This window comes from Ambystoma mexicanum, chromosome 2q (genome assembly GCF_040938575.1).
Source record: "Ambystoma mexicanum isolate Mex_15411 chromosome 2q, UKY_AmexF1_1, whole genome shotgun sequence".
NCBI lineage: Eukaryota > Metazoa > Chordata > Amphibia > Caudata > Ambystomatidae > Ambystoma > Ambystoma mexicanum.
Window position 1 is genome coordinate 87019313 of NC_090924.1, and position 23355 is coordinate 87042667.

At 45.9% G+C, this 23355-nt stretch overlaps 1 protein-coding gene across 6 annotated transcripts in view; it reads right to left on the reverse strand.

Moving 5' to 3' along the window:
* ABCA3 (ATP binding cassette subfamily A member 3) overlaps positions 1–23355 on the reverse strand; it is a 1774001-nt gene that overhangs the window by 429112 nt on the left and 1321534 nt on the right. For all 6 annotated transcript variants that reach the window (XM_069646922.1, XM_069646923.1, XM_069646920.1 and 3 more), the window contains 2 exons: positions 1253–1559; positions 522–795 (listed from right to left, as the gene is read on the reverse strand). In XM_069646922.1, coding sequence (XP_069503023.1) covers positions 522–795; positions 1253–1559 — 581 coding nt within the window. The remainder of the gene's footprint in view (positions 1–521; positions 796–1252; positions 1560–23355) is intronic.

Here is a 23355-nt window from a genome sequence, read left to right on the forward strand (position 1 = left end):
TAATGAGAACCACTAGATAGTTTTCAGCTGGTGTCTCACTTGCCTCTTTTGTTGGTGTCTCTATGATGAAGGAACGGAAGCATTTGTTATACAGCTGGCAACTCCGGATGTAGGGTGGGAAATTCAAGGACCGCCGGGCAGTGAGGCATTGGACTTAATTTCTCCACCACAGCATTACGCTAATTTTGGGGTTAGTCCCTGACACCAGATAATTTAATGCACACTAACTCGCCAACCAAAGAAGATACACTTTTGGTCTGGGAAATATATGTGGCAGGCTCTGCATTCTTAGCTATAAATATGCCCTTCATTCAACATTAAAAAAGGGATCTTGGAATGTTAGAGGGAATGGGGTAACCAGACTAAAAACAAAAGTAAATATTTGGGCTGGGGGAATCGATAAACATGCTAAAATGCAATTCCGGACAAAGTAACACTTTGCTTCTGTAGACCATTTATAAGAAGCTCTCTTTATAGAGGACTCATTCGTGACACATTAGAATGCAATCAAGACAACCTACTCCCTGAGTTGGTCCTTGGCAGTCTCCTTTGTAGATCGCAGCTGCGGGTAGTTAGTGACGGAGATCGAGGCACTGGGGCCAGCTAGCAGCTTCAGGATTGCGTTGTCTGCCAGCAGCAGAGCCGAGGAAGCAGCATGATATGCCTGGTTGTTGAAAAAGGCAGTGATGATGGTGCCATTGTCAAAGTCCACCAAAGAAGCTGCAGCCACACAGTGTTCACTGAAAGCCCCACCTTCCTCAGAGGCCTTTCCAATAAGGTATTCCTGCAAGTCACCTGCAAATGAAATACAACACTGAAGTAGGGCACATTTTCGCTGAAGCCAAACAGACCAATGCAATGCCATCTAATATACACACAAACGATTAACTGTCGTCATCATCTTCATCATGGAATCATTGTTAAAGCTGGAAACTGAAGTCAACTTGCACACGCATGTGCACGCACACACCCAAACATATGCAAACACACAGCAACACCTCTTTTCTTCATACAGAGGGAGAGGTACAGCAGAGCAAACTTCCCACAAATACACAATAGGAGCAGTGCAACTTTGCCTCAAACAGAGCAGGTAGCTACAAGTAGCAAATGCCTCAGAGCGCCAAACTAAGACTAGGTAAGGCATGGTTAGTGACACTTAAAGATTCCTCCAATGTCTTTAATATTCAGTTTCACATTTCCTAAATATTAGAAAGCAACCACAAAAACGGTTATTTTCAATTGCCAGACTCACCCAGCACCTCCTGTGGCAATGCATTGTGTGCGCCGAGTTGATTTGCGTACAGCGTTGCAAGTCTTTGAGTCAATGGCGAAGCATCCGCTGTGAGCGAATATGGCACCACCGTCTGGCCATATGGATTCAAGACGAGCGCCAGCGCAGGAGAGTCTTGTGGGCCCGGAAAGGTCTTGGCCACAATCAGGGCAAAGGTGGTGAAAATCAGCGGCACCAGGAACTGCGCCACCACCATCTTCCAGTTACGCCAGCTGTAGACAGCCCGTTTCATGAACATGCAGTAGAACTGCTGGCCACATAGGTAAAGCTGGAAAGAGAAGGCACATGTGACAAAAAGGGAGAGAGTGAGCCAGCTTGTTGCTGAATATTCTGCCTTTATTAAAGGGTTACCAGTACTTAAGCCCTAGATCTTGAGCACAGTGGCTTAGCCTACTTAGAACTCTTGACCTAGTCAATGCATTCTACATGAGGAAGGATTGGATCAGCCAAAGGACAGGGAAAAGGTGTTCAAGAACAGAAACTAGCAAGTGCATGTGATGTAGCATTTGTAATTTAAAACTGTTCAAATGTATCTATATTGAACAGTGTATACTTCTAAAAAGTTAGCTTTGTCAGGTTCTAGGATCTAAATACTATTTAGCCCTACGGCTCTAAAGTAGCTTTCTAAAAAATCTAGAATTCAATTATTTCTAGCACTTATTCAGTCCTTTTTAACCTTTCATTAGTTTCTCCCCCCAGTACCAAGGCCTTTTTTTGGTGATTTTGGTATTTCACCATTCAATATCTTCTAACCTTTTCTGTTTCGTTAACCCCTTAAGTGCCAAGGACGAGCTATCTCGTTCTTGGCAACAGGGAGGTAATCCCAAGGATGAGATACCTCGCCTTTGGCACTGAAGGGGTTTAGTTATTTTGCTTAATTTACTAATTCACAAAACGTTAACAAGATATTCTCTTGCAGATCAGAAAAAAACAAAGCTAAACCTCCTCAAGGATCCAAAGACTCCAGGGACAGATCAGATATTCAGTCACTCTGCTGTATTGTGAACAACGACGTAAACACATAGCCAGAGGCTTTCCCTTTTACCCTTCAGTACAGGGGGATGTGACAGTCGCATATCTGTTGTCAGGAAGTGGGGAAAAAGAGGCCCTGGGGCCCAGATGAGACCATTTTCTACATGATGTTGACCCAGAGGTGGTACATGGCGATTCTTGCATGGTCTCTCCCCATCCATTCCTTGATTCTGCACTGGTGCTGAAGGATGCTCCATTGAAGGAAACAGTAGTGCAGTTTTACTGCCATGTTTTCAGACATGCGCACACCCAAACCACGATTTCAGCACACAAACCACAACAGAGAAACAACAGGCACATACGTGTGGCCAGCTAATCCAAGAATGGAGAAAACAAAAGCCGCTGCTCTGTTTGCAAACAGTCAGTAGTACTGTCACGGGTGAGACAAGGAAGCAAGGGGGCGTTTTAAGAACCAGGGACAGCAACGACAGGGCCACCTAATTCCAAGATAGCGGCCCAAACATCTGTGCACTAATCTTGCGGAGCTGCAGGTTGATTAGAGTCAACAAGACGTTCCTTGGCTACACTGGGATTCAAGGATTAGACAAAGGATCGAAACCAATCCCTAAACCCAATCTAGAAGTCCTCTGCATGTGCACTCACTAAAATATTTAGTGAGCTTTCCTACCCACAGACCAGTGAATTAAAGGAGGGAAAACAGGCGGGACGAGAAGAGAGGGGAACAGAGAGAGAGGGGAACAAGTACAAACAAACATGCAAAGTGCAGGAAGAAGTTTGGAAGAAGAAAGCAAAAAAAGGGGAACCATTAAGAGGATGGATGAAGGTGTTTGCAGGGTAAGGAAGGTGTCACAGGAGCGAGGGCTCATGAAGGAGGAAGGCACCATCAGGAAGGTGATAAAAGGAAAGCTAAAGACAAGAAACCAATAGAAATAAGGAGGAAGAAAACGAGAGTGACGGAGGAGGTGGATAATGGAGAGATAAGGAGAGGGAAGGAAGGGAAACAAGATGCAGATAGGAGGAAAAGTGTAGGAGAAGAGGAACAAAAGTGCTGCCATGAGAAGGCAAAGAGGGGAAGGTAACATAGGGAGGTTCTGAGACCAATCCAGTATTGGGAAGTGTAGGACTATGAGCTCCACATTTCAACATCTAGACTCACCATTTCAACATATGGACTCCATATTCCACATTCACATTTTAGCGAGGGTTTGAGTTTCAGCTAGGGCCAAGGGTATGGAACGCTTTGCTGGACTCAAGAGTGTGAGTCTCAGGCAGAATTAAATAGAGGCCAATGCACAGAGCACATGCTAGAAAATTGCACTTTGCTTCAGAATGCAATTTCAATGAACTTAACTGCACTAAATATAATATAACCTAAATCTAAAATATTCTTTAACTCAACCCCATTTAACATGTAACAGATTCTCATAATAACATTTAGTGCAAATTAGATCAAAAAATAATCTGGATGCAGACTGATGAAAATGCATAATGCTCTGAAAATGGGAGGAAAAATGAACTTTAAACGTGCAGGCTGAATCTGCGCTGTGTGGTAAGCTGAAAAATGGGAAGATCCCTTCTACTAAAAACATGGCTTTGTTTTGGAGCCTAAAGCGCAAGAGAAACATTTCATTTTGCTCTACAGCAATGCAGGTAACACAATAATGGAGAGCATAGAAGAAGAAATCGTGTGATTCTTAGTGGGATGAGCTGGACAAGGGGAGGTGCTCGTGATTGACAAGGGGTTTCATAAAAAGGGTTTTGAGACAGAGTAGAGAGGCATTTCTCTTCTAGCACCGACTGACGAAGAAGCAGAGGGCTGGATCTGGGCAGACCAAGTTCAGTGCTTGCAAGCTGACTAAAGCTGAAGCTGTCTCTCCTGGATTGGAAGGGCTGCAAAATCTCGAGCAACCTTATCTGGGTTGACTCTGGAAACTGCCAAGCTGAGTCGGGGAATATCGCCTGCTTAATCTGGCAATTATTAAGTGAATTGAGGGGCGGGTGGAGTGAGTGGTAACTTAGTTTAGCTCAAATAGTTCAGTTAATTTTAGGTGCTGCATTAGAAATTCGAATTTAAATGTAAATGTCATTCTATATTCATATTTCTCAAAGTCTTGGTGTTTTTGTTTAAGGGTATTTTTCTTGCCAAGTTTTACAAAACCAAGGTTGATGTAGCAGAACTTGGCACACAGAGCGCTGAAAGCCATTGCACGAAAAAAAACTTACTTGCACTGTGATGTACAATGTGGGCATAAATGTCACTCTGTATAACTTGCATAATTTTATTTTATGATAAAGAACAAATTCAAAAAAGTAATTTAGTCTCATTATATTTATTATGCATTCAGTCTCTTTGATTTGACATGCATAGAGAGATGCAGACGTGCAGTAAGAAATATTTCAAAGGAAAGTAGACGCAGTGAATTGTTTTATTTAGAGAGGCTGAATGAATGTGTTGTATTTTAATTGCATACTTTACATTTGTTGAAACTCAGCCAAAAGGGCATAATGTGGTATTGTACATAAGATACCACAGGAGGGCATGAGCCATCTATTCAGAGTGTATTAAGTCTAGTATTTGTTTGTTGTTGGTGTCCCTGGTAGAGATAATTAGGCGGCAATATTCTGAAATTAGTCTCAACACTATAAGTAATTGCAACATCTCTGAATGTTACACAGCGAGTACAGCCGCATTGGCAATTACATGTACAGAGGTCGTTATGGCAATGGTGGAGCTGCCCTTCGAGATCCAAGATGGTCGCGGACCGTAGCCTAGCGCGATCATCACGTCCGCGTCATTTACTATGCTTCTCATCCATGCCAACAAATACCCAGAAACATGGGTGAGCAACGCGTTGCAACTGCCTTTCTGTTGTGGTACGCTGTTTGTTTGCTCCTGAAGCTCATCTCCATTGTTACTCGTTCTCCCTCCTGTCACTTGGTATTCTCCCTGGGTTTTCCTTATCTGGTTCCTGCTCTCCCAGTTCCCTGGGTTCTGTTCCTACTCGCTCGCGCTTCTCCGCTGCTTCACACCGTTCCATCCCAGCCCCTCTCTCGGTGCTCTGCACTCGAGTTCCTGTTCTCCCTCATTGTTGTGCTGAGACTTACTGCACGCTCCAGCTGGATTCCAACAAGGACTGTATTCAGCTGCATCCTCCTGTCCATTTTCCGTGTTTGATGTTTCACGTTACTTCTGCCACTGGGAACACAAGGACTTACTATCCACAAGGTTTTTGCCCTTGCAAAAAGGTTTTTTTCCCTATAGACCCAGCTCTCCGGGTGGCCCCCGTGCCCCCAAATTCATTACTGGGTTGGCACGGTGGCGGCCTGGAGTGAAAGGCCTGATCTCTTCTCAACTAAAGACGGGAAGACCAAGAAGGAAGATTCTGACTCCGACACCAAGTCCAAGAAGGTGAGATCGAAATCTGACAGTTATAGATATAACCTCAAAATATATCCAACAGAAAGCAAAGAACAACAAGAGACCGAGTGTAACTCACAATGGGGAAAGCAGAACTGGTGGGGCATAAGGCAGAAAGGGGTCAAAGTACTCTTTGAATATCCAAATTCTGAAATCAAGTCGTACGCTAAGGACAACAGCTTTGTGGTTTGCAGACTAAGTTTTCTTCAGTTCATCAAAGCTTGTAGGATACAGGACACAGGCAAATGAAATCCGCTATACCAAACTTCCAGGTCAAAGTTTTTGGGCTTTATAAAGATGCAAGAAAGTACGTATCAGCGTTCCAACGACACAGGTACTGGAAAACATAATCCAGAATTATCAACAAATGATAGCAGCAGGGGCTGTAACTTGCAGATGCTAATGAATCAGCAGCAGTGGCATTTACTCTTTGCCAGCGGACTGCCACCTCAGAGGGATTCATCGCTGTTGAGAAGACAGATCCAAAGCAAGTGACTTGGCCAGTTGGCATTTTGTTCAACACCACAGACTCTCTGGTCTCTTTCTACGAGATCACATAGCATACCTCTGGCAGGTTGCATTGTGAGATCCAGAGGGATCAGACAATGAAGATGGTACGCCAACAGTGGGGCCTGAGCAGGGGCCATTCCCTCCGGGCTTTCAATCGCCTGATGAAGCAGCTTTAACATCCCCTGCAGAGACCTTACTGCGTGGAAGAGATTCAGAAGCAGCGGATACTCATTTAGAATGTGAACTTATTGACTGATCGAGGGCCATGCCCTTGTCTTCTGATACTGGCTGCTCTATTCCAGAAACCCTGGAAGAGACTGGCATCGGCAAACACTCGAAGATGTCACTGGCGGTGGTGGTGTGGGAGGTCATGGTGGAACTGGATCTATACTGATGAAGATCAGTGGATGCAGAGGGGAAGTCCTCGACTGGGGTGGCGACTTTACTGGTGTAAGTCACATAGGTCCAGGCTGGGATGCTTGCACAATTTACAGCATAATTTGTGGTCAACAGAACCTGAAAGGGACCACGAAACCTCGGCTGGAGTGCAGTCTTTCGCTGATGGACCTTCATCAGGACCCAGTGTCCTGGCTGTAGAGGGTGGCAAGGTTCAGTAGCCGTTTCAGGCAGAGCTTCATGGACCTGGCCATGAAGAGATCATACATTTTTAATCAACATGCAACAATATATAATTATGGTGCCATCCTCTAATAACAAACTTTGAATGTAGGTAACTGCTTGGGGTGCAGTTCCCATTCTCATGGGATGACCAGTGATGATTTCACGAGCAGACAGTTTGTGTTTACGCTGAGGGTTGTTTCGCATAGAAAACAAAATCAGGGGCATGGATTGGGGCCATTGCATTGCAGTGTTCTACATGTGAACCTGAGCGCAGGTGATCCACACAATGGAACTGTTGTTATTCCGAAAGTTTTGCATACAGCTCTAACAACCTGACCAGTAAAATGGGTACAAAGGTCGCTGTCTATACGGAGGGGCAATACAAACTGAAGTATAAACTCAGATAACAACTTCTTGACCACAGTGTCTGCTTTTGTACAGGGATATGCCTCTACCCACCCAGAAAACACATCCACCAGGAATAAACAGTAAAGATATGTCATACAAGCGGAGAGTTGTGTGAAGTCTGTCTTCACATGTAAAAATTGGAATTCCAGTACAGGATCTGCAGACAGCTTCATAGGCACCGCTCTCCCAATATTATATGTTAAACATATAACAACATTTTTACAATAACTCTGAGCCATGGAGGTTGAATCAGGAGTCATCCAATCTCATTGTAACAACATGATCATGGCGTTTTACCTGAGTGAGCTACGCCCTGAACCTCATAGCTTCATAGGCACCGCACTCCCAATATTATACGTTAAACATATACGAACATTTTTACAGTAACTCTGTGCCATGGAGGTTAAACCAGGAGCCATCCAATCTCAGTCTAACAACATGTTCATGGCGTTTTACCTGAGTGAGCTACGCCGTGAACCTCACGGACTCGATAAGGGAGAAGTACCCTGGTTGCCACGAGGCAGCAGTCTGGGGAACGCCTCAGGGAGTCTTCTCCCAACTGTGAGAAAACTGAGGGTATTCTCACTCCTACACCTCCTGCATCCACTTCTCAGGTAGCCAGGGAAAGGCCATCGCTTTTGGATCCTGACCATGGGGGTGGAGAAGCGAGGGAGGATCACCTGGGTGGAGGGTCCTTGAGGATTGGGGTGCCCACAGGCGAGACATGGTATCCCCCTTTCCCTATTGACGACCAACCTACCCCTCCCCAGCCATTATGGACTGCTGCAAAACCTCTCCTCTCATTTCCCAACCTTTAACCTCTGAAAGTGGTGGGTTAAGGAAGAGGCGACTGAAGGTAATGAACATTTAACCTTCATTTTACTACTCTGGCACTGGGAAGAAGATACCTGCAGAGTATGGTGAGAGTCAGGCATGTCCCCTTTATCATAGTCCGCAAGCCCAATTGAGGATCAACACCTGCAACCTGTTAAGTGCTTGCAGGTTTATAAAGAGAGGGCCACAGAACCGCACAGGGAGTAACTGGGAAGCCTGTGGGGAAAGACTAGCAGGAGACCCTTTCCCCGAAGGAGGCAGCCATGGTGGGACCTGTGGAGGAGCCAGGGCGCCGGCCAGCAGCCCAGAGAACCTGTACAGCCCAAAGCGAGTTGGGCGGTTGGGCTGTCACAAGTGTGAGAGCCTGTGTGTCACAGAACCAGCAGGCAGAGCTGCGAGCGAGCAGGAGAAAGATGCCGGCCTCGTCCATGCAAAAGTATCAGAGTTAATGTGGCGGTTCAAGACAGCCCAGTGTGCGAGCAAGGCTCGCAGGAGTTGGCCTACCAACCTATGGAGCGGAAAGAAAGCAGCAGGAGCCACTGAGGAACAACTCTAAGGACCGATGAGTGACAGGGAAAGCTACTAGACACCCGCGGCATTCCTAGTGGGCTGCAAATAGGTAATGAATTACTGAGCTGAAGGGAAACTTGAAATTCAGCATATCAAATGCATATTTAATACCAAACTGAATGGAAACTTGAAATTAAGCATATTTAATATCTGTTGAATACCGAACTGAATAAAACCTTGCAATTAAGCTTATTGAATATGGATTTAAGTCACACTTTATGGACAAAGCAAGTAACAGAGGACAAACAAAACAAAAGTGCCCATATGAAAACAACTGTTAGGGAGAATTCTCAGAAATGTACTAATTCCCAACACTTTAGAGACCCCCAGCAAATTTGCTGGATTTTGAGAACTTGATTTTTTTATCCTGGAGAGAGTGAGACCCTTTTCTCCCACTCTCTCATGTATTTTAATGTGATTTTGCACACTGTGTTTCTTTTGGCTATGGAGTCTGACAAACTCCATAGGCATCATCTTTTACATTGAGTCACACAGCAACTTCAGTGTAGTGGCACAGGGAAGTCTTTCAGATTTCCCAAAAGTTTGAATACCTTCTCTGGGATAAACTACTGTTTTCCAGAGCAGTAAAGTGAAATTGACTTTACTTACACTTGTAACTTTCTAGACCCAGCACACACTATCTTACAATAGGGTGCTGGAGGGGTTACCTAGTATCCCCTTTGTCTAGTTTCTCATGTAACATTTTTTATGTTAACCTTTCCTCACTGAATGGCTGGCGGCAGTGGTTTCGTTTTAACTACCGCAGTGAGCATTTACCGCGCGCTGCGTTCGCAGCTGCAGTAAAGCACCCCAGGGTGCCATTTTTGTCAAAATGGCCCGGTCTTCTTTTTTCATCATTTCTTTGTGGAAAGGTCCTTCTTAAGATGTACTCTGCGCACCAAACCTGGTTTGGTCCCATTGTTCGTTCTGCCTTTGGTGGGATTCACAAGTGAAGCCTGCCACTGGCTCCAGGGTGTATGCGGTAGGCAGGAAGTGAGGGAGGTGCCCGAAACACCCGGTGCTTAGTCTCCTAGGAGACGCAAATGTACTCTGTGGTGATTGGCCGGCTGACTGTCCGGCAAGGACAGCCACCCTGCTGGGTGACTGACAGTTAGGCTCGATTGAATGGGAGAGAACCGAATAAAAGGCGAGGCTTTTGGCTTGGAAGGCAGAGTCGACCACTGGACGAAGGAACCGAAGAACTTGAAGAGGACGCCTGCTGCAACTCCTGGACCGTTGGTTTGCCCGGTGAAGCCCTGCTGTAGTGCTGAAACACCAAGTTCACATCGACAGAGAAGCCCCTGCAAGGACGACTTCTCCCCTTGAGTTAGTAGGACCAATCAACTCCAAAGTAAGCCACCTGGATATCCATCTTGGAGCTGGTTGAATTTCCACAGAGTTGCTGCTGGAAACCGTATAGCCAGGGTGAGGAACACCAGATTTTGTGTGTTGCTTCTAAGCTGACCTAGAGCTCCAGGAAGATCCTCCGGACTCCCAGGAAGCAGGACTGAACGAGCCTGAGCACCCTCAACAGAGTGCGGGACCCCAGAAGCAAGGAAAGTCCATCTCGACAGCCTGGAACTGCGTTGTTCCTATTTGCGTAGACGCAAGAAGCTGAAACACTGAACAGCCACTGAAAGTGAAGTTTGCCGGTTGCGAGTTTTGACCATCCCAGTGCAGTTCAGGAGTCCCCCGACATCCTCCCTCTTGTCCCCACGACTGAGGCCCAGAAACAGTGAGATCTGCAGAACTGCACAGGAACAGGAGTCATCTGCTGCATCTTTTCTTCATTTTTAAAGGTACTGTACAAAGTCTAAGAGAACTTACCTCTTACTGTAGAGTTGCTCGCATCTTCTACTACTTACAAGTCTAATCAGCTTGTGGCCCTACACTTGATTCTTCTATTCTTCAAAGACTTCTAAAACATTGTGCAAAGACTTTTCCATTTACCTACCAGAAGTGCTTCATCCTATATAAGACTTTTTGCCCATTGACTTTGGTCTAGCCTATTGTACTGAATGACTCTTTTTGGGGGGAATCCAAAAGTATTTGCCTGCTTAAGAATATTTGTGGTCTCTTGCTTGTTCTACCTAATCTTTTCCTTTGACTCATTACTATATGATCCTAAATGCAACAGTGATATATTAATGTCCCCAGCACCCTAGCAATTGAAGTCACCTGAGTGTGTATGTAGTGTCTGTGGGCCATCCCAAAAGGGTATCTACTGATTAAGAGATATTAAGAGTGTGTATTTCATGAAGTGTATTTGAGTGTTACTATTATATTCCTCCCTTCTGATGAAGGGTTATGCTAACTGACTGATAAATACATTGATAACTGTTTATTCAAGAAACCTTGTGTGTAAGAGCTTATTTGAATACTTGTAACTGTAAATCTCCGAGTAACTCCACTACAGCTCACATTGGCCCCTCTTGAGATAAGCCTGTCTGCTCAACACGCTACCAAAACTGTGTAGTACAAGCTTATACCAAAGGATGGGTTACCTATACCTGTAGTCAGAGTTGTTTGTAGTGTTCCCAGAGGGTACTGCATACAAACTTTCCCTAACAACCACCTATGGAAAAGAGTGCAAGTATCACAGAGTGCCATAGAAAGGTGGCACATTAACAAAACCACCACAAAGTAAACTTTTATGAGTAAATGCAGTGCGGCAAGGCTAAAGACTGGCAAGAAGTATGTGACACATTAGGGCAGAGCCAAGAGGCTAACCAGGAGAAGCCAGAGGAGTGTAAACATTGCACATAAAGTCAAGAGGCCAACAAAGAGAAACTAGGAGAATGTGACGCTGTACACAGGGACAAGTATAAAAGATCTGGTGAGGGCCAAAGACCCTAAGGGTCCTGGTTGCACGACCTATGGTGGGAGTGTTACCTGGTACATTTCTGATTCTGCATTTTCTTTTGGTTCCTTTGAGATGTATCGGATACGGATGGACTGGGGACTGGCCTTACGAAAGGACTGGCCTCACATCGAACTGCCAAGAAAGATGTTGCAGAAAACAGCAGCTACTGTGGAATGCCGCAGGCCTCAGAGAGATGAGCCTCCGTAGCCCTACCTCTTTGAGAAGTACACAGTTTGGAAGCTGCTGGCTCAAGTCCCAAGGCAAGGTTGATAAGAGCCTGCCTTGCAAAGACAATCTTTTTTCCAAAATGTCCTCCCTCCCCTCTGTTGCACCGAGTTGCCTACTCCTGTACCCAGCCAGCCTGTCTCCTCCCCCACTTCCTCCCCTTTCTCGGAAATACATAGAGCCACCCCCACCACGTTCTGCATTATCTACCCCAACCCCCACAGGCACTGGTGCTGGCACATCACATTCCTGCCCCTCTGTGTGTCCTCCCTCCTCCCACTCCTTCACAGACACTGCTTTTTCATTCTCAGCCATGCAGCATTAAATGGAGAAAGTGGGAGAAGACACGGGCTGGCTGGGTACCAGAGGAGGCAATTGGGTGCAACAGAGGGGAGGGAGGAGATTTTTGAAAAAAGAGAGGCAACGACTGATTTGGCAAACGGGGTCCTGACAGAATGGGGGGAGGCATATCCTGACAAAGTGGCAATAAATAAACAGGATTTCAGAAGGATGGGTGACTGTGGAGTGTGCACCTTAGGCGAGGAAGTGAACAAGATGCTAGTGAAAGGTGTAGTGTCAAGCGACTACATGTCAGAGAATGTCAAATCACAACAGTGCCCTTTCAGGGCATGTGCACCAGAGAGGGACATTGACATGCCCACATATGAAGTTGGTGGTCAGTGTCAGCGTGACTTAATAGTGTTTGGGGGGGAAAGAGCACAGCATGGTGAAGCACAATCAGTGGTGCTGGCTCTGGGAAGAAAGAAGATAAATGCATCTGAGCAAGAGTGGCCCGTGGCACCTGACAATGACCCACAGCCACAGCTAATGGCATCCATAGAAGATAAGGAGTGTGATGTGATGGAGGGCCCACAGATTGAAGTGGAGGAGATTATCCTACAGAAGAGCAAGAAGGAGGATCAAAGGAAATGTGAGTAGCTCCTGGCCAATTGGGAAGCGGAGGAGGAAACTATGATGCATTATATCAATGCAGAGAAAGGGCAAGACAATGCATTTCAGTGCCTGACAGAGATGGCCTGGTAGCCCATGGCAAAAGAAGGCTGGCAGGAGCACATGGGCATTTGTGTGGCTCATTGGAAGAAAAAAACGAAAGATGAGCGAAAGAAGGAGCAGTTCAAACCAATGGATGTGAAAGGCACACAGTGGGAAGACTGGCTGCCATTTGTTCTCCATGGACAGCTGAGAGAGTTTAGTTTTCCGCAACCAGGTATTCACCATGCAAGATGCTACTTGGGAAAAATCTGACAAGCACTGACAAGTTGCTGCTGACACTGACTGCGGGTGCACCTAGGGACTGGGAGGTACTGGAGGGTTACTATATACTGGAAAGTAAGGAAGAGAATGACTTTGACTGGGACAGTGCAAACAAACATGACAGACACATGAATGGGGTGTTGCTGAATGTGAGAGTGACAGGGATGCTCAGAGCTAGAAAGGGCGGGACATGTAGTAATGCCTGTTGTTGGTGTTTTAGATGCACCATAGATTATGGCTGATGCTAATAGGTGACGGTGTTTATGCAATACAGTACAGTGAATGGCTTTAAATGAGTAAAGACATAAATAAGCAGTCTTAGTTTGATCATGTTTTTTATTTTTCTTGTTTCCTCATTGAGTAAGAATAGTTTTATTGCGATGAGCTTATATAGAAGTAATGCAAGGGTTTTGGTCAGCGATTCATAGATAAAATGAGAAGAGAGGAAAAAAAGTGGGCACATGTTACCTGGTACATTTTTGATTCTGCACTTTCTTTTGGTTTCTTTGAGATGCATCGGATACAAATGGACTGGCCTTACGAAAGGACTGGCCTAACATCTACCAGCCAAGAAAGAGATGTTGCATAAAACAGCAGCTACTGAGGCCTCAGAAAGATGGGCAGCCGTAGCCCTACCTCTTTGAGACGTACAGAGTTTGGAAGCTGCTGGCTCAAGTACCAAGGCAAGGTTGATAAGAGCCTGCTTTGCAAAGACAATCTGAAGTTACGAAATATGTTTTCTCTCTCTCTGTTCTTTTGGATTGTACATAATTATGAGTCAGGCCTGGGAGGGGGCAGAGTCAAATGCAGCCCTCCAGAGCCTGGTGTGTGTGTTAGCATTACAGAGCTTTTACACCCAACTTCGGCTTTGTGTATTATTTGTGTTTTAGTGCTGAGTCCCTGGAATGCCTGAGGCGGTGTGAGGAAGCTGGATGAGCACTAGTATCGTGGGGAGAAGGACAAACCTGTGTAACAGGGTGCACCGTGTGGTCGGACAACTGCACATAGACCAGAGATCCCTGAATTGTGAGAACCAAAGACTTTGTGAAATAAACCAAGGAGAAAGTAAACTGGTGATGCAATCCAGGAGGGGGTTCAGGGTGACCTCGAAAAGACTAAATCAAGTACAAGTGGCTAAGTCAAGGTCTTAGGGAAGGGAACCCTGAGACTTGAGGAACTGCAAGTATTGTCTTGAGGACGGAGCCTCAAGACCCTTTACTTTTGAACTATGTTGCTTGGAACTTTGGGAAGAGAACCTCGAGGATTGAGTACAACTATATTACCTGGAATGTGAGAAATGTACTTTTGAGACTTTTGTGGAACTTTCTTGAACTTGGGGCAGGAGAGCTGAAAAGGAAGCAAAGCGCTGGAAAAAGAACAGAACTTGGTGTTAATCACTCTTTCTTTCATTATTGACATCCCTACACATTGGTTAGCTTTAGTCATGAGTGCAAGGATAGATTTTGGACACAGACAGACCTTTAAATTGAACTCTTTGACTCAGACTTTCCTTAGTTTTGTTCAGGTAGGGAAATCCCACTTTAGCATAGGGCAAATTAGGCTTATTATCATCCTGACATTTGATGTAATAAAGTATTTAAGTTTGAAGTTTGAATATGTTGTCTGTGTCTTGCTTCATGATGCCTTCACACAACCTACACTTGCGTTAAGTCCAGGTTACCTTTTCAGCTTCTGGGGCTTGATCTTAGAGAATCACTAGACAGAAAAGGGAAGGGATAGGTGACCATGTAATTGCAACATTGATGAAAATCATTAGGAGCCAGGGGCCCTCTCAAGGTCCCTGAGTGAGCTGCACCACCACCTAAAGCATTACCTTAGGCGGTGAAAGACTGAGGGATTTTATCCCTACCATTACACTATGTCTATAGCTGCAGGAAGAAACAGTATATTCAATAGAGCTGAAACATGTTTTCCATTTAATATTGGGGTTCCTGTGGAAGTTAATCCATGTTGCTTCCGAAAAATTCAGAGGTTGGGGACTATCCCGTGGACGTACCTGGTGTCGGTATAGATCGTAGCAGATCTATCTTGGGCAAGAGCACAAGCCATGAGGTGAGAGCCATGAGTTTGGCGACTTGAGTTGATTTTGTCATAGGTAATCGATAGGCCTCTAAAACAGTAATGGGGGTACATACAGAATACTCAGAAACTAATTCCGCAGTTTCTGGAACGCAGATACAAGACCCATCAACAAAAATAATCAGATCAGGGTTCAATAAAGTACATCAGAAAGATCACCATGGGGTGACAAAGGTGTCTCCAGAACCACCTGGCAGTCATGAGGCTCCCCCTGCTCATGGGTTTGGTGATAGGGAAGCAAAGTTCAGAACAGCGACCTTGGGTTACATTCGCAGCAGACATAAGAACTTCTTGTATTGGGTGAGGCCGCGGTTCGACACGTTCTGTGTCTTTAATCTAAGCAGTAATGATCATACAGCTTCAGGTACGAAATCTTGACAAGGTGCCCTTGTAGCAGAGTCAGTTTTCACTACCAATAGCGCAGCATAGGCAAAGGCACGCAGACAAGCTGGGAGTCCTGCGGCTTGTGGATCTAAATCTGCACTGTGGTATCATACAGGTCGAAGCTTATCACTGTGTAATTGAGTCAACACTCAATGAGCAAACCCATTGCGCCAATCGCAGAATAGCATGAAGGACGGGTTATAATCTGGCAAAACTAACGCCGGAGCTATTGCGAGTTCTTGCTTAATGGTGACAAAGGCAGCATGTGCTTCCAGAGAGCAATGCCAGGGGTTTGAATCAGGCGTGAGGCTCTAGAAGGGCTGAACTATGGATACACATCCCAGGACCCATTGTCTACAGATATGTACAATCCCGAGGAAGACCATCATTTGCTTCTTGGTCTGGGGTTTAGAGACTTTCTGCATCCTGTAATCCGATCCTGGGACAAATGTCTTTTCCCTGCAGAAATCCCACCGTCCAGGTACTGAAAACAGAGCAGACAAAACTGTAATTTGTCTTTAGATGCCTTGTGACCCTTTTCAGCAAGAGTTTTCAACAGGACAAGTGAGTCTTCCTCACATGCTTCCAAGGAGGGGGGAGGCTAGGAACTGCACCAACGTCCACCCTCTTGCAAACTGCACTGAATCAAGATCTTTCTTTACAATTTGGGAAATCAGGGTAGGGTTCTATACATACCCCATTGAAAGCCTAGTGAGCATGTAGTGCGTTGGTTTATGGGTAAATGTGAATAGTTACTGTGATGAATCTAGCGAAAACATCACGAAAACCCTGGTATAGGCCCCCTCTCAGGTGGCCGGGGGAAAGCAGCCACTACCTGATCCTGACCCTGGGGGAAGTATTATGAGGCAGGATCATCTTGGAGGAGACTCATATTAGGAGGAAGTGGCGCCACCTTTAATGTTTGATTCCACTATTCTTCCAGGAACATTGATGGCGTATTGTAAAGTAGGGCCAAACAATGTAACTGCTATCCACATACCATCTCCAAGCCCCGATTATATTCCGTTCTCAAAGCAATCAAACCTAAATGAATGTAAAAGAACCAAAACCATTATGGGTTTAAGGATCCATAATGCCTGTGGTACTGGGACTAGGAAGAGGGGACCAAGAGTTAGTTAAGATCAGAGGTGCTATTAAACCAATGTGCGGTGTAATCGTTGTGTGAAGCAAGGCACCTCCACTGGACATTTAAAAGCCAGAATGAGCCACAGCTGAAGGAAGAAGTAGTAGAAGAAGCAGTCAGGAGAGAGGCAACTGAAGCAGAAGCACGAACAATAGCAGAAGCACAAACACCAGCAGAAGCACGGACGACAGTAGAAGCACGGACGACAGCAGAAGCATGGACGACAGCAGAAGCACGGACGACAGCAGAAGCACGGACGACAGCAGAAGCACGGACGACAGCAGAAGCACGGACGACAGCAGAAGCACGGACGACAGCAGAAGCACGGACGACAGCAGAAGCACGGACGACAGCAGAAGCACGGACGACAGCAGAAGCACGGATGACAGCAGAAGCACGGACGACAGCAGAAGCACGGACGACAGCAGAAGCACGGACGACAGCAGAAGCACGGACGACAGCAGAAGCACGGACGACAGCAGAAGCACGGACGACAGCAGAAGCACGGACGACAGCAGAAGCACGGACAACAGCAGAAGCCGACGCGGGAAGGTAAGGTGTACGGTTCTGCAGAGTACACGCAGCAGGAAGCAGAGTTGTGGACGGCAGTGGGGATAGAAGAACAGCCATGTGGAAGACGTTCTCCAAACCCGACGTGAGCTCCGCGGGTGTGAGGTGGGACACACAGACTTACCTGAACTCCAGGGAATAGCTGTGCAGACAGCGGAGGCTACGTGGGAGCTGTCAATAGTACGGTCAGGCCACAAAAGTTCTGCCGCAGCAGCCAGAAGTGAAGCAGAGATGCCGAAGAAGACTTGGGACTGAAGGACAAGGTAACCACGGGCATTCCGAGCAGGACATTTTGCAATAGCAGATAAATACCGAACAAATAGAATAAAGAGGCAACTTGGGCGCAATTCTCCATTTATGAGACATCAACTTGGGGAAACCTGTTACCCACATTGACATCACCTAAGAGGCTATAAAGAAGCAGTAAAGAGGCAACTTTGGCGCAATTCTCCTTTTCTGAGATATCAATTTAGGGAAACCTGTAACCCGCATTGCCAAGAGTCAAGAGACTATAAAGACGGGCAGTCCTTGTCCAACTCTCCTCACATGGGATACTGGTGTGGAGAACACTGCAACAAACCTTTCCACTGACAGAAAAGACCAATTGTAGTTGCAGACGTTTTTTCCTTATGGCAGGCAAGTAAACCAGGAAAGGTAGCAGTTGTAGTTGATCCTGGCAGGCGAGCAGACCACAAAAACTGTTTTCAAGAAGTGTGGTTTTGGCAAACAGATGGTGTGGAAAGAAACTGGTAACTTTATCCTCCTGAAAAATGTTGTATAACAGAAGACATTTCCTGACAAAGGTATTCTATTAAAAGAATATTTTGGTATCCTTATATTAACTTTATATCCTTGGAATAACTCCTTGTGGAGGAAACAGTTGCTTTGATTTTGATCAACTGTGAAAGAGACATTTACTTTACCAAGCGGAAGGACACATTGAATGGAAAAGAGATTTTGTGTTTAACTGAATAGAACGTTGTGGAATCAAAATCTTTGCAAAGGACTTCCTGAATTCATCCAAGGGAAGGTAACCAAACCCTGGTCACAAGGAGTACTTTGGGGAATTAGAAGTTTGAACTTTTGCACTGTTTTGTTGCGCTGAAATCAGATATATTTTCCTTGTAAACTTATAGGGTATATTTATTAGTGTCAGGGTCAGATACATTTGGTCACCAAGTCTTCTTTCTTTAATTTAGTTTGCTAGGCAGGATCATTCTCGTCAGGATAGGGACAGGTAGGCATTTATTTCACCCCTTTTTAATTTTAATAAATGGCAAACATTGAGAAAACTATACCTTTGTGTCTGTCTCACATTCCTGATCCCTCACAGTACTGATTGAAGGGGTGTGTGGGTATGGAGAAAAGGCTGAACATAATTCTACTTGGTGGGCCGTCCGTTTTTTATTTGGAAATACTAACTTTGCTGTTGCCAACTTTTCTGTTTTTGCTGCTAAATGCACTGCGATTAATGCACTCTCGCCTTAAGAAGTATTCTTTTGTGCCGGAGGACCTCCTAGCAGGAAGCAGGAACCGGGCCCATTAAGCTCTACCCAGCTACCCTTGCTGTGAGGCCTGCTGCTGCAAAGGGTGCTGCAGTACGGTTGGGCAGGTGGACAGAACAGGCATGACAGACTTTGTAAGTTAAACTGCACATGAGAGTGCTTTTTGCTTATTAAAATTGCTGGCCCTCTAGCAAGCGCCATAACTTGTCGCTCCATTGTCGACTTGATTTCTGCACACTGAATACATCTGTTTTGATCCTGCAGATATTAGATGGCAGGAAGTTCGCTGTAAAGCATTCTGAACACTAAACACATGCACGGTACCCAAATTACCAAGGTGGAGTAAATGAGGGCACACGTTACTGTGGGGAGTGTGAGACAATTTAAAACAGGCTCCCCCATAGGCATTAGGTAAAGAGCAGCAGTGTGAATACCGATCCAATAGCAGGACGCCTGTCCTTTATATTTAAAACAAACATCGAAGCAACCCAGCAGCCCATCTGCGCTTGGCTATAGAGGAGCCCGAAGCTAATTTCTTAACGTTTTACACTGCACGCGCACTGCTTCTCAAACTGGCTCCCTGGGAAGAACACTGGCATTGACCAAATTATTGTCTGTCAAACCGCAGATTTCACCCAGCCAATTAACATCAGCTGAGCCTTTTAATACGCGAGTGTATTAAATAACTCTTTTAGCTGTTAAGATTTGTCTCAGCACTGGTTGAATTACTTGGAACAGAGAGGGGGAGTCAGGCTCTGGGAGCCCCGTTAGCCAGATGGGTGTACTCTGTTCGGGCATCCCTTCTTCTCAAAGGCATTACGCAGCATTTTGTGGGCAACAAGCAAGAACAGTTGACTGTGCATTCGCAGTTGAGAAATTATTAAGTTCCATTATAATTGTGTTATCTGACTGGAGTAGGCTCGGGCAGAACTTGCGACTCAAGCTCAACAAGGGCAAGCACACTGATAAACACCTAGCTCAATACTGTCGAAAAGGAAAGCAATTTTGGCAGGAGAAGGGCCTGGAAGGAAGGCATGGTATCAACAGTAAGATGGATACAAGTGACCACAGTTCAATGGTGTTAATTGAACTTTCACAAGGGTGTGATAAACGCCTATCTAAACCTAATCTACAGATGGGACAAGATATACTAAAAAAAACTATTGCCAATCCTTAACGCTAATATACAAATGGGTTGGGGTGATGTTCATGAAAAAGAAAGAAGTGTTCACAAAATGATATGTCAGGAGGATCGGCCCATTGGCCTCCCCGTTCCCCACATTTTAGGCACGGGGCAAGGCGGTTCACTCAAGCAAAGCACACATTCAGGCTGCTTCGACACTAGGATACAGTTCTATTTCTAGCAACAAGGCTTTCTGTGACCAAGTCTTTTCTCATCAAAGTCTCTTGAGTCAGAGGGACTGATGTACAAAAATTAAGATACACAGTTATTTTCTTCTTACAAGTATTCAACACGGGTGCTTTGCCATGGATCCCCCTCAGCCGGGCTCAGATCCTGTTATTTTATGATCTTTACTGCAGACACCCCCTCTTCCAAGCTCAGATCTTTCTTTTTATAAAGTTCAGAGAATATTAGTTTTCTCGGGTGACTCCTGGTTCACCCCAGATCTTCCTCAGCCGGGCTCAGATCCTTCTTTTCAATTAAACTCCCTCAGCCGGGCCTGGACCAATTGTAGTTCACCTTGGTTTATCGTAGACTTTCGAATGTGCATGGGATTTAGCTTTGTGGTAGGAGCCAAGGACAGCACCACAGCAGCAATCGCTCCTCCCCGCATTAGTTATCGACGCGGGAGAGCCACGGGCACCTTCGATGTACAGTGTAGGTTTGTTCAGCTTAAGTTCCCGGTCTTAGGCTTCTTACTCTCCAAGGTTTGCGAAAGTAACGGTCTTTAAAGGTCAATGGCACTTCCCTCCTTAAACCCTTTCTGGGCTCGCCATCTTTACCCTTCTATTAAACTGCCATCTTAAAACTGTTGTTACCTCATGTGCTTTTCCTCGCTCAGAGTGTGCTTTCGTACTCCACCTTTTATCTGTTTAGGGAAGTGTGATGGAAGTCAAGTGTGTTTAATGATCAGTAATTGCCTACTCCTTGTATTGGGACATGTCAGGTATGCGGCTCTGGTGTTAGTCCATCGTCGCTCATGGTAAACTGTTCGTGAGAATGTTTTTGTGTCGGGAAAGGGGCAGGTGGAGGTGGAGTTCCTCGGTATCCTACCTGGTAGGATGAGGAAAAGTTGTTACAGGGAAGGAGATACTGCGTCTCACCATTAGGTACCCTACTTCCAATGCCCGAAGGCCCCTCATCCAGGTGATCCTCGCGCACTGGTCCACCCCCAGGAACTGGATCCAAAAGCGATGGCCGTGTTCTGGCCACCTGGATGACAGATCCCCGGGGACTAGCGGGTGAGGCACCTTCAGGTTTCTCACAGGCCAAAAAAACGTTTTAAAATGTTTAAACCAATTGAAGACGTTTATATTGAAATCACTGAAATTAAGGATCTATTGTATGACAGAGGAAAGTCCAGTGGGGAGGAGGGGTAGCATTTCAAACCGTCTTGAGGGTGAAGATAAGGGAGGTTTGTGGAGATTGTGAATGATATTACCCCTAGTAACCCACCCCTGGCATCCAGACACAGCAGGGAAAGTGGGCACTCTACGCGCAGAAACCCTTGATGAATTTTTGACAGAAATGAGGGAGGGGCAGGAGGAGGGCAATACCTATAAACTTATAGCAGGGAAATCTAGATCAAATGACAGTGTGTCCCTGTGTAATCAAGCATGACAAGTCCCTGGTTTAGCGAGCGATTTCCCCGCCGCCAGATAAAAAACACCAAGTAAGCTCCAATTTCTGATAGTGAGAAGAACAGGGTGTGGAGTTATGGTGAGGGAGGAGGAGGAGGAGGAGGAAGATTTGGTGGAAGTCTTCCTGGCCGTCCGAACCTCAAATAAGTTCTCTGCACTGAGCAATCAGGATGCCACAGCAAAAGGATGCCCGAATCCCATGGATGAAAAAGGCAACGGCCCAAAAAGGGCTCACCCTGTCGATCAGAAAAATGTAACAAAGGGAAGAAAACAGCGATTGAGATCAAGGCCAGTGGCCAGAGGGGAAAAGGAGCAGAACAAGGTAGAAAGGAAAGGGCCAACATGCTGCTGTAAGGCGGGGGCCATTGAAGCACTTGTGGAGGAGTTTGCATGTGTTAAGGGCATGATGGAAAAAATCTTGGTAGAGTGTTGGTAAACCCTGTTCAGGTGCGCGACAGTGAGCCCAGAGAGAGTGCCAAAGGAGTGAGTGTTGTAGCCCTCAGGCATCCAAGCATTTTTCAGTGCAGTGGCACAGGGGAGTCTCTTAGATTTCCCAAAGGTTTAAATACCTGCTTTGGTGAAACTACTGTTTCCAAGAGCAGTGAAGTGAAATTTACTTTACTTACATTTTGTAACTTTCTATACCCCGCACACACTATCTTACCATAGGGTGCTGCAGGGGATACTTAGTATCCCCTTTGTCTAGTTTCTCATGCAACGTTTTTGTTACCCTTTATGCAATTAATGGCTGTTGGCAGTGTTTTACTTTTTACTACCATTGTGTGTTTGAACTGAGGACTGCGTTGGCGGGCACGGTAAGGCACCCATGGGTGCCCATTTCATCAAAATGGCCCCGGTCTTCTTTTTTTGCCATTTCTTGTTAGGAAGGTCCTTCTTGAGATATACTCCAAGTTTGGTCCCTTTGTTCGGTTGGTCTTTGGCGGGATTCACGAGTGAAGCCCACCTCTGGCTCCAGTATGTCTGGCAGGGGCAAGAAGTGAGGGAGATGCCCGAAACTCCCTGTGCTTAATCCCCTTGGTTACAGGTATACAACCAAAGGTGATTGGCCGGGTGGCTGCCCGGCAAGGACATTCACCCTGCTGTGTGATTGACAGCTGTGCTGGAATGAATGGGAGAAACCTACATAAAAGGCAAGGCTTTTTGGCTTGGAAGGCAGAGTCGACCACTGGACAAAGGAATCCGCATAACTTCTTGAAAGAGATGTCTTCTGCAACTCCTGGAACATTGGTTTGCCCGGCGAGGCCCTGCTGCTGTGCTGAAGTTCCAAATTCGCCTCGAATGGAGAAGCCCTGCAAGGATGACTTCTCCCTTTGAGTTAGTGGGACCACTCAACTCCAAAGTAAGTCCGTCTGGACAACCTTTCGAAGCTGGTTGTATTTCCACTGCTGCTGATGCTGCAACCGAAGTGCCAGGGAGAGGAAGACCAGATTGTGTGTGTTACTTTTATGTCGGACCTGAGCGCTAGGAAGATACTCCGGACTTCCATGATGCAGGACTGACCAAGCCTGAGCTACCTCAAAAGAGTGCTGGACCCCAGAAGTGAGGAAATTCTGAAGTAGTATCCAAGAAACACAGTGTTTCTATTTGGGTGTCTGACTCGAGGAACTGAACCACTGAAGAACCACTGAATTGAAGTTTGCCCATTGCTGCCGCTGACCTTCCCATTGCAGAGCAGGAGTCACCAGACGTCCTCCATCTTGTCCCCATGACTAAGGCTCAGTAACAACAGGATCTGCAGAGCTGCACAGGAACAGAAGCCAGCTGGAACCATTTCATCTAACCAGAGGTACTGTAAAGTCT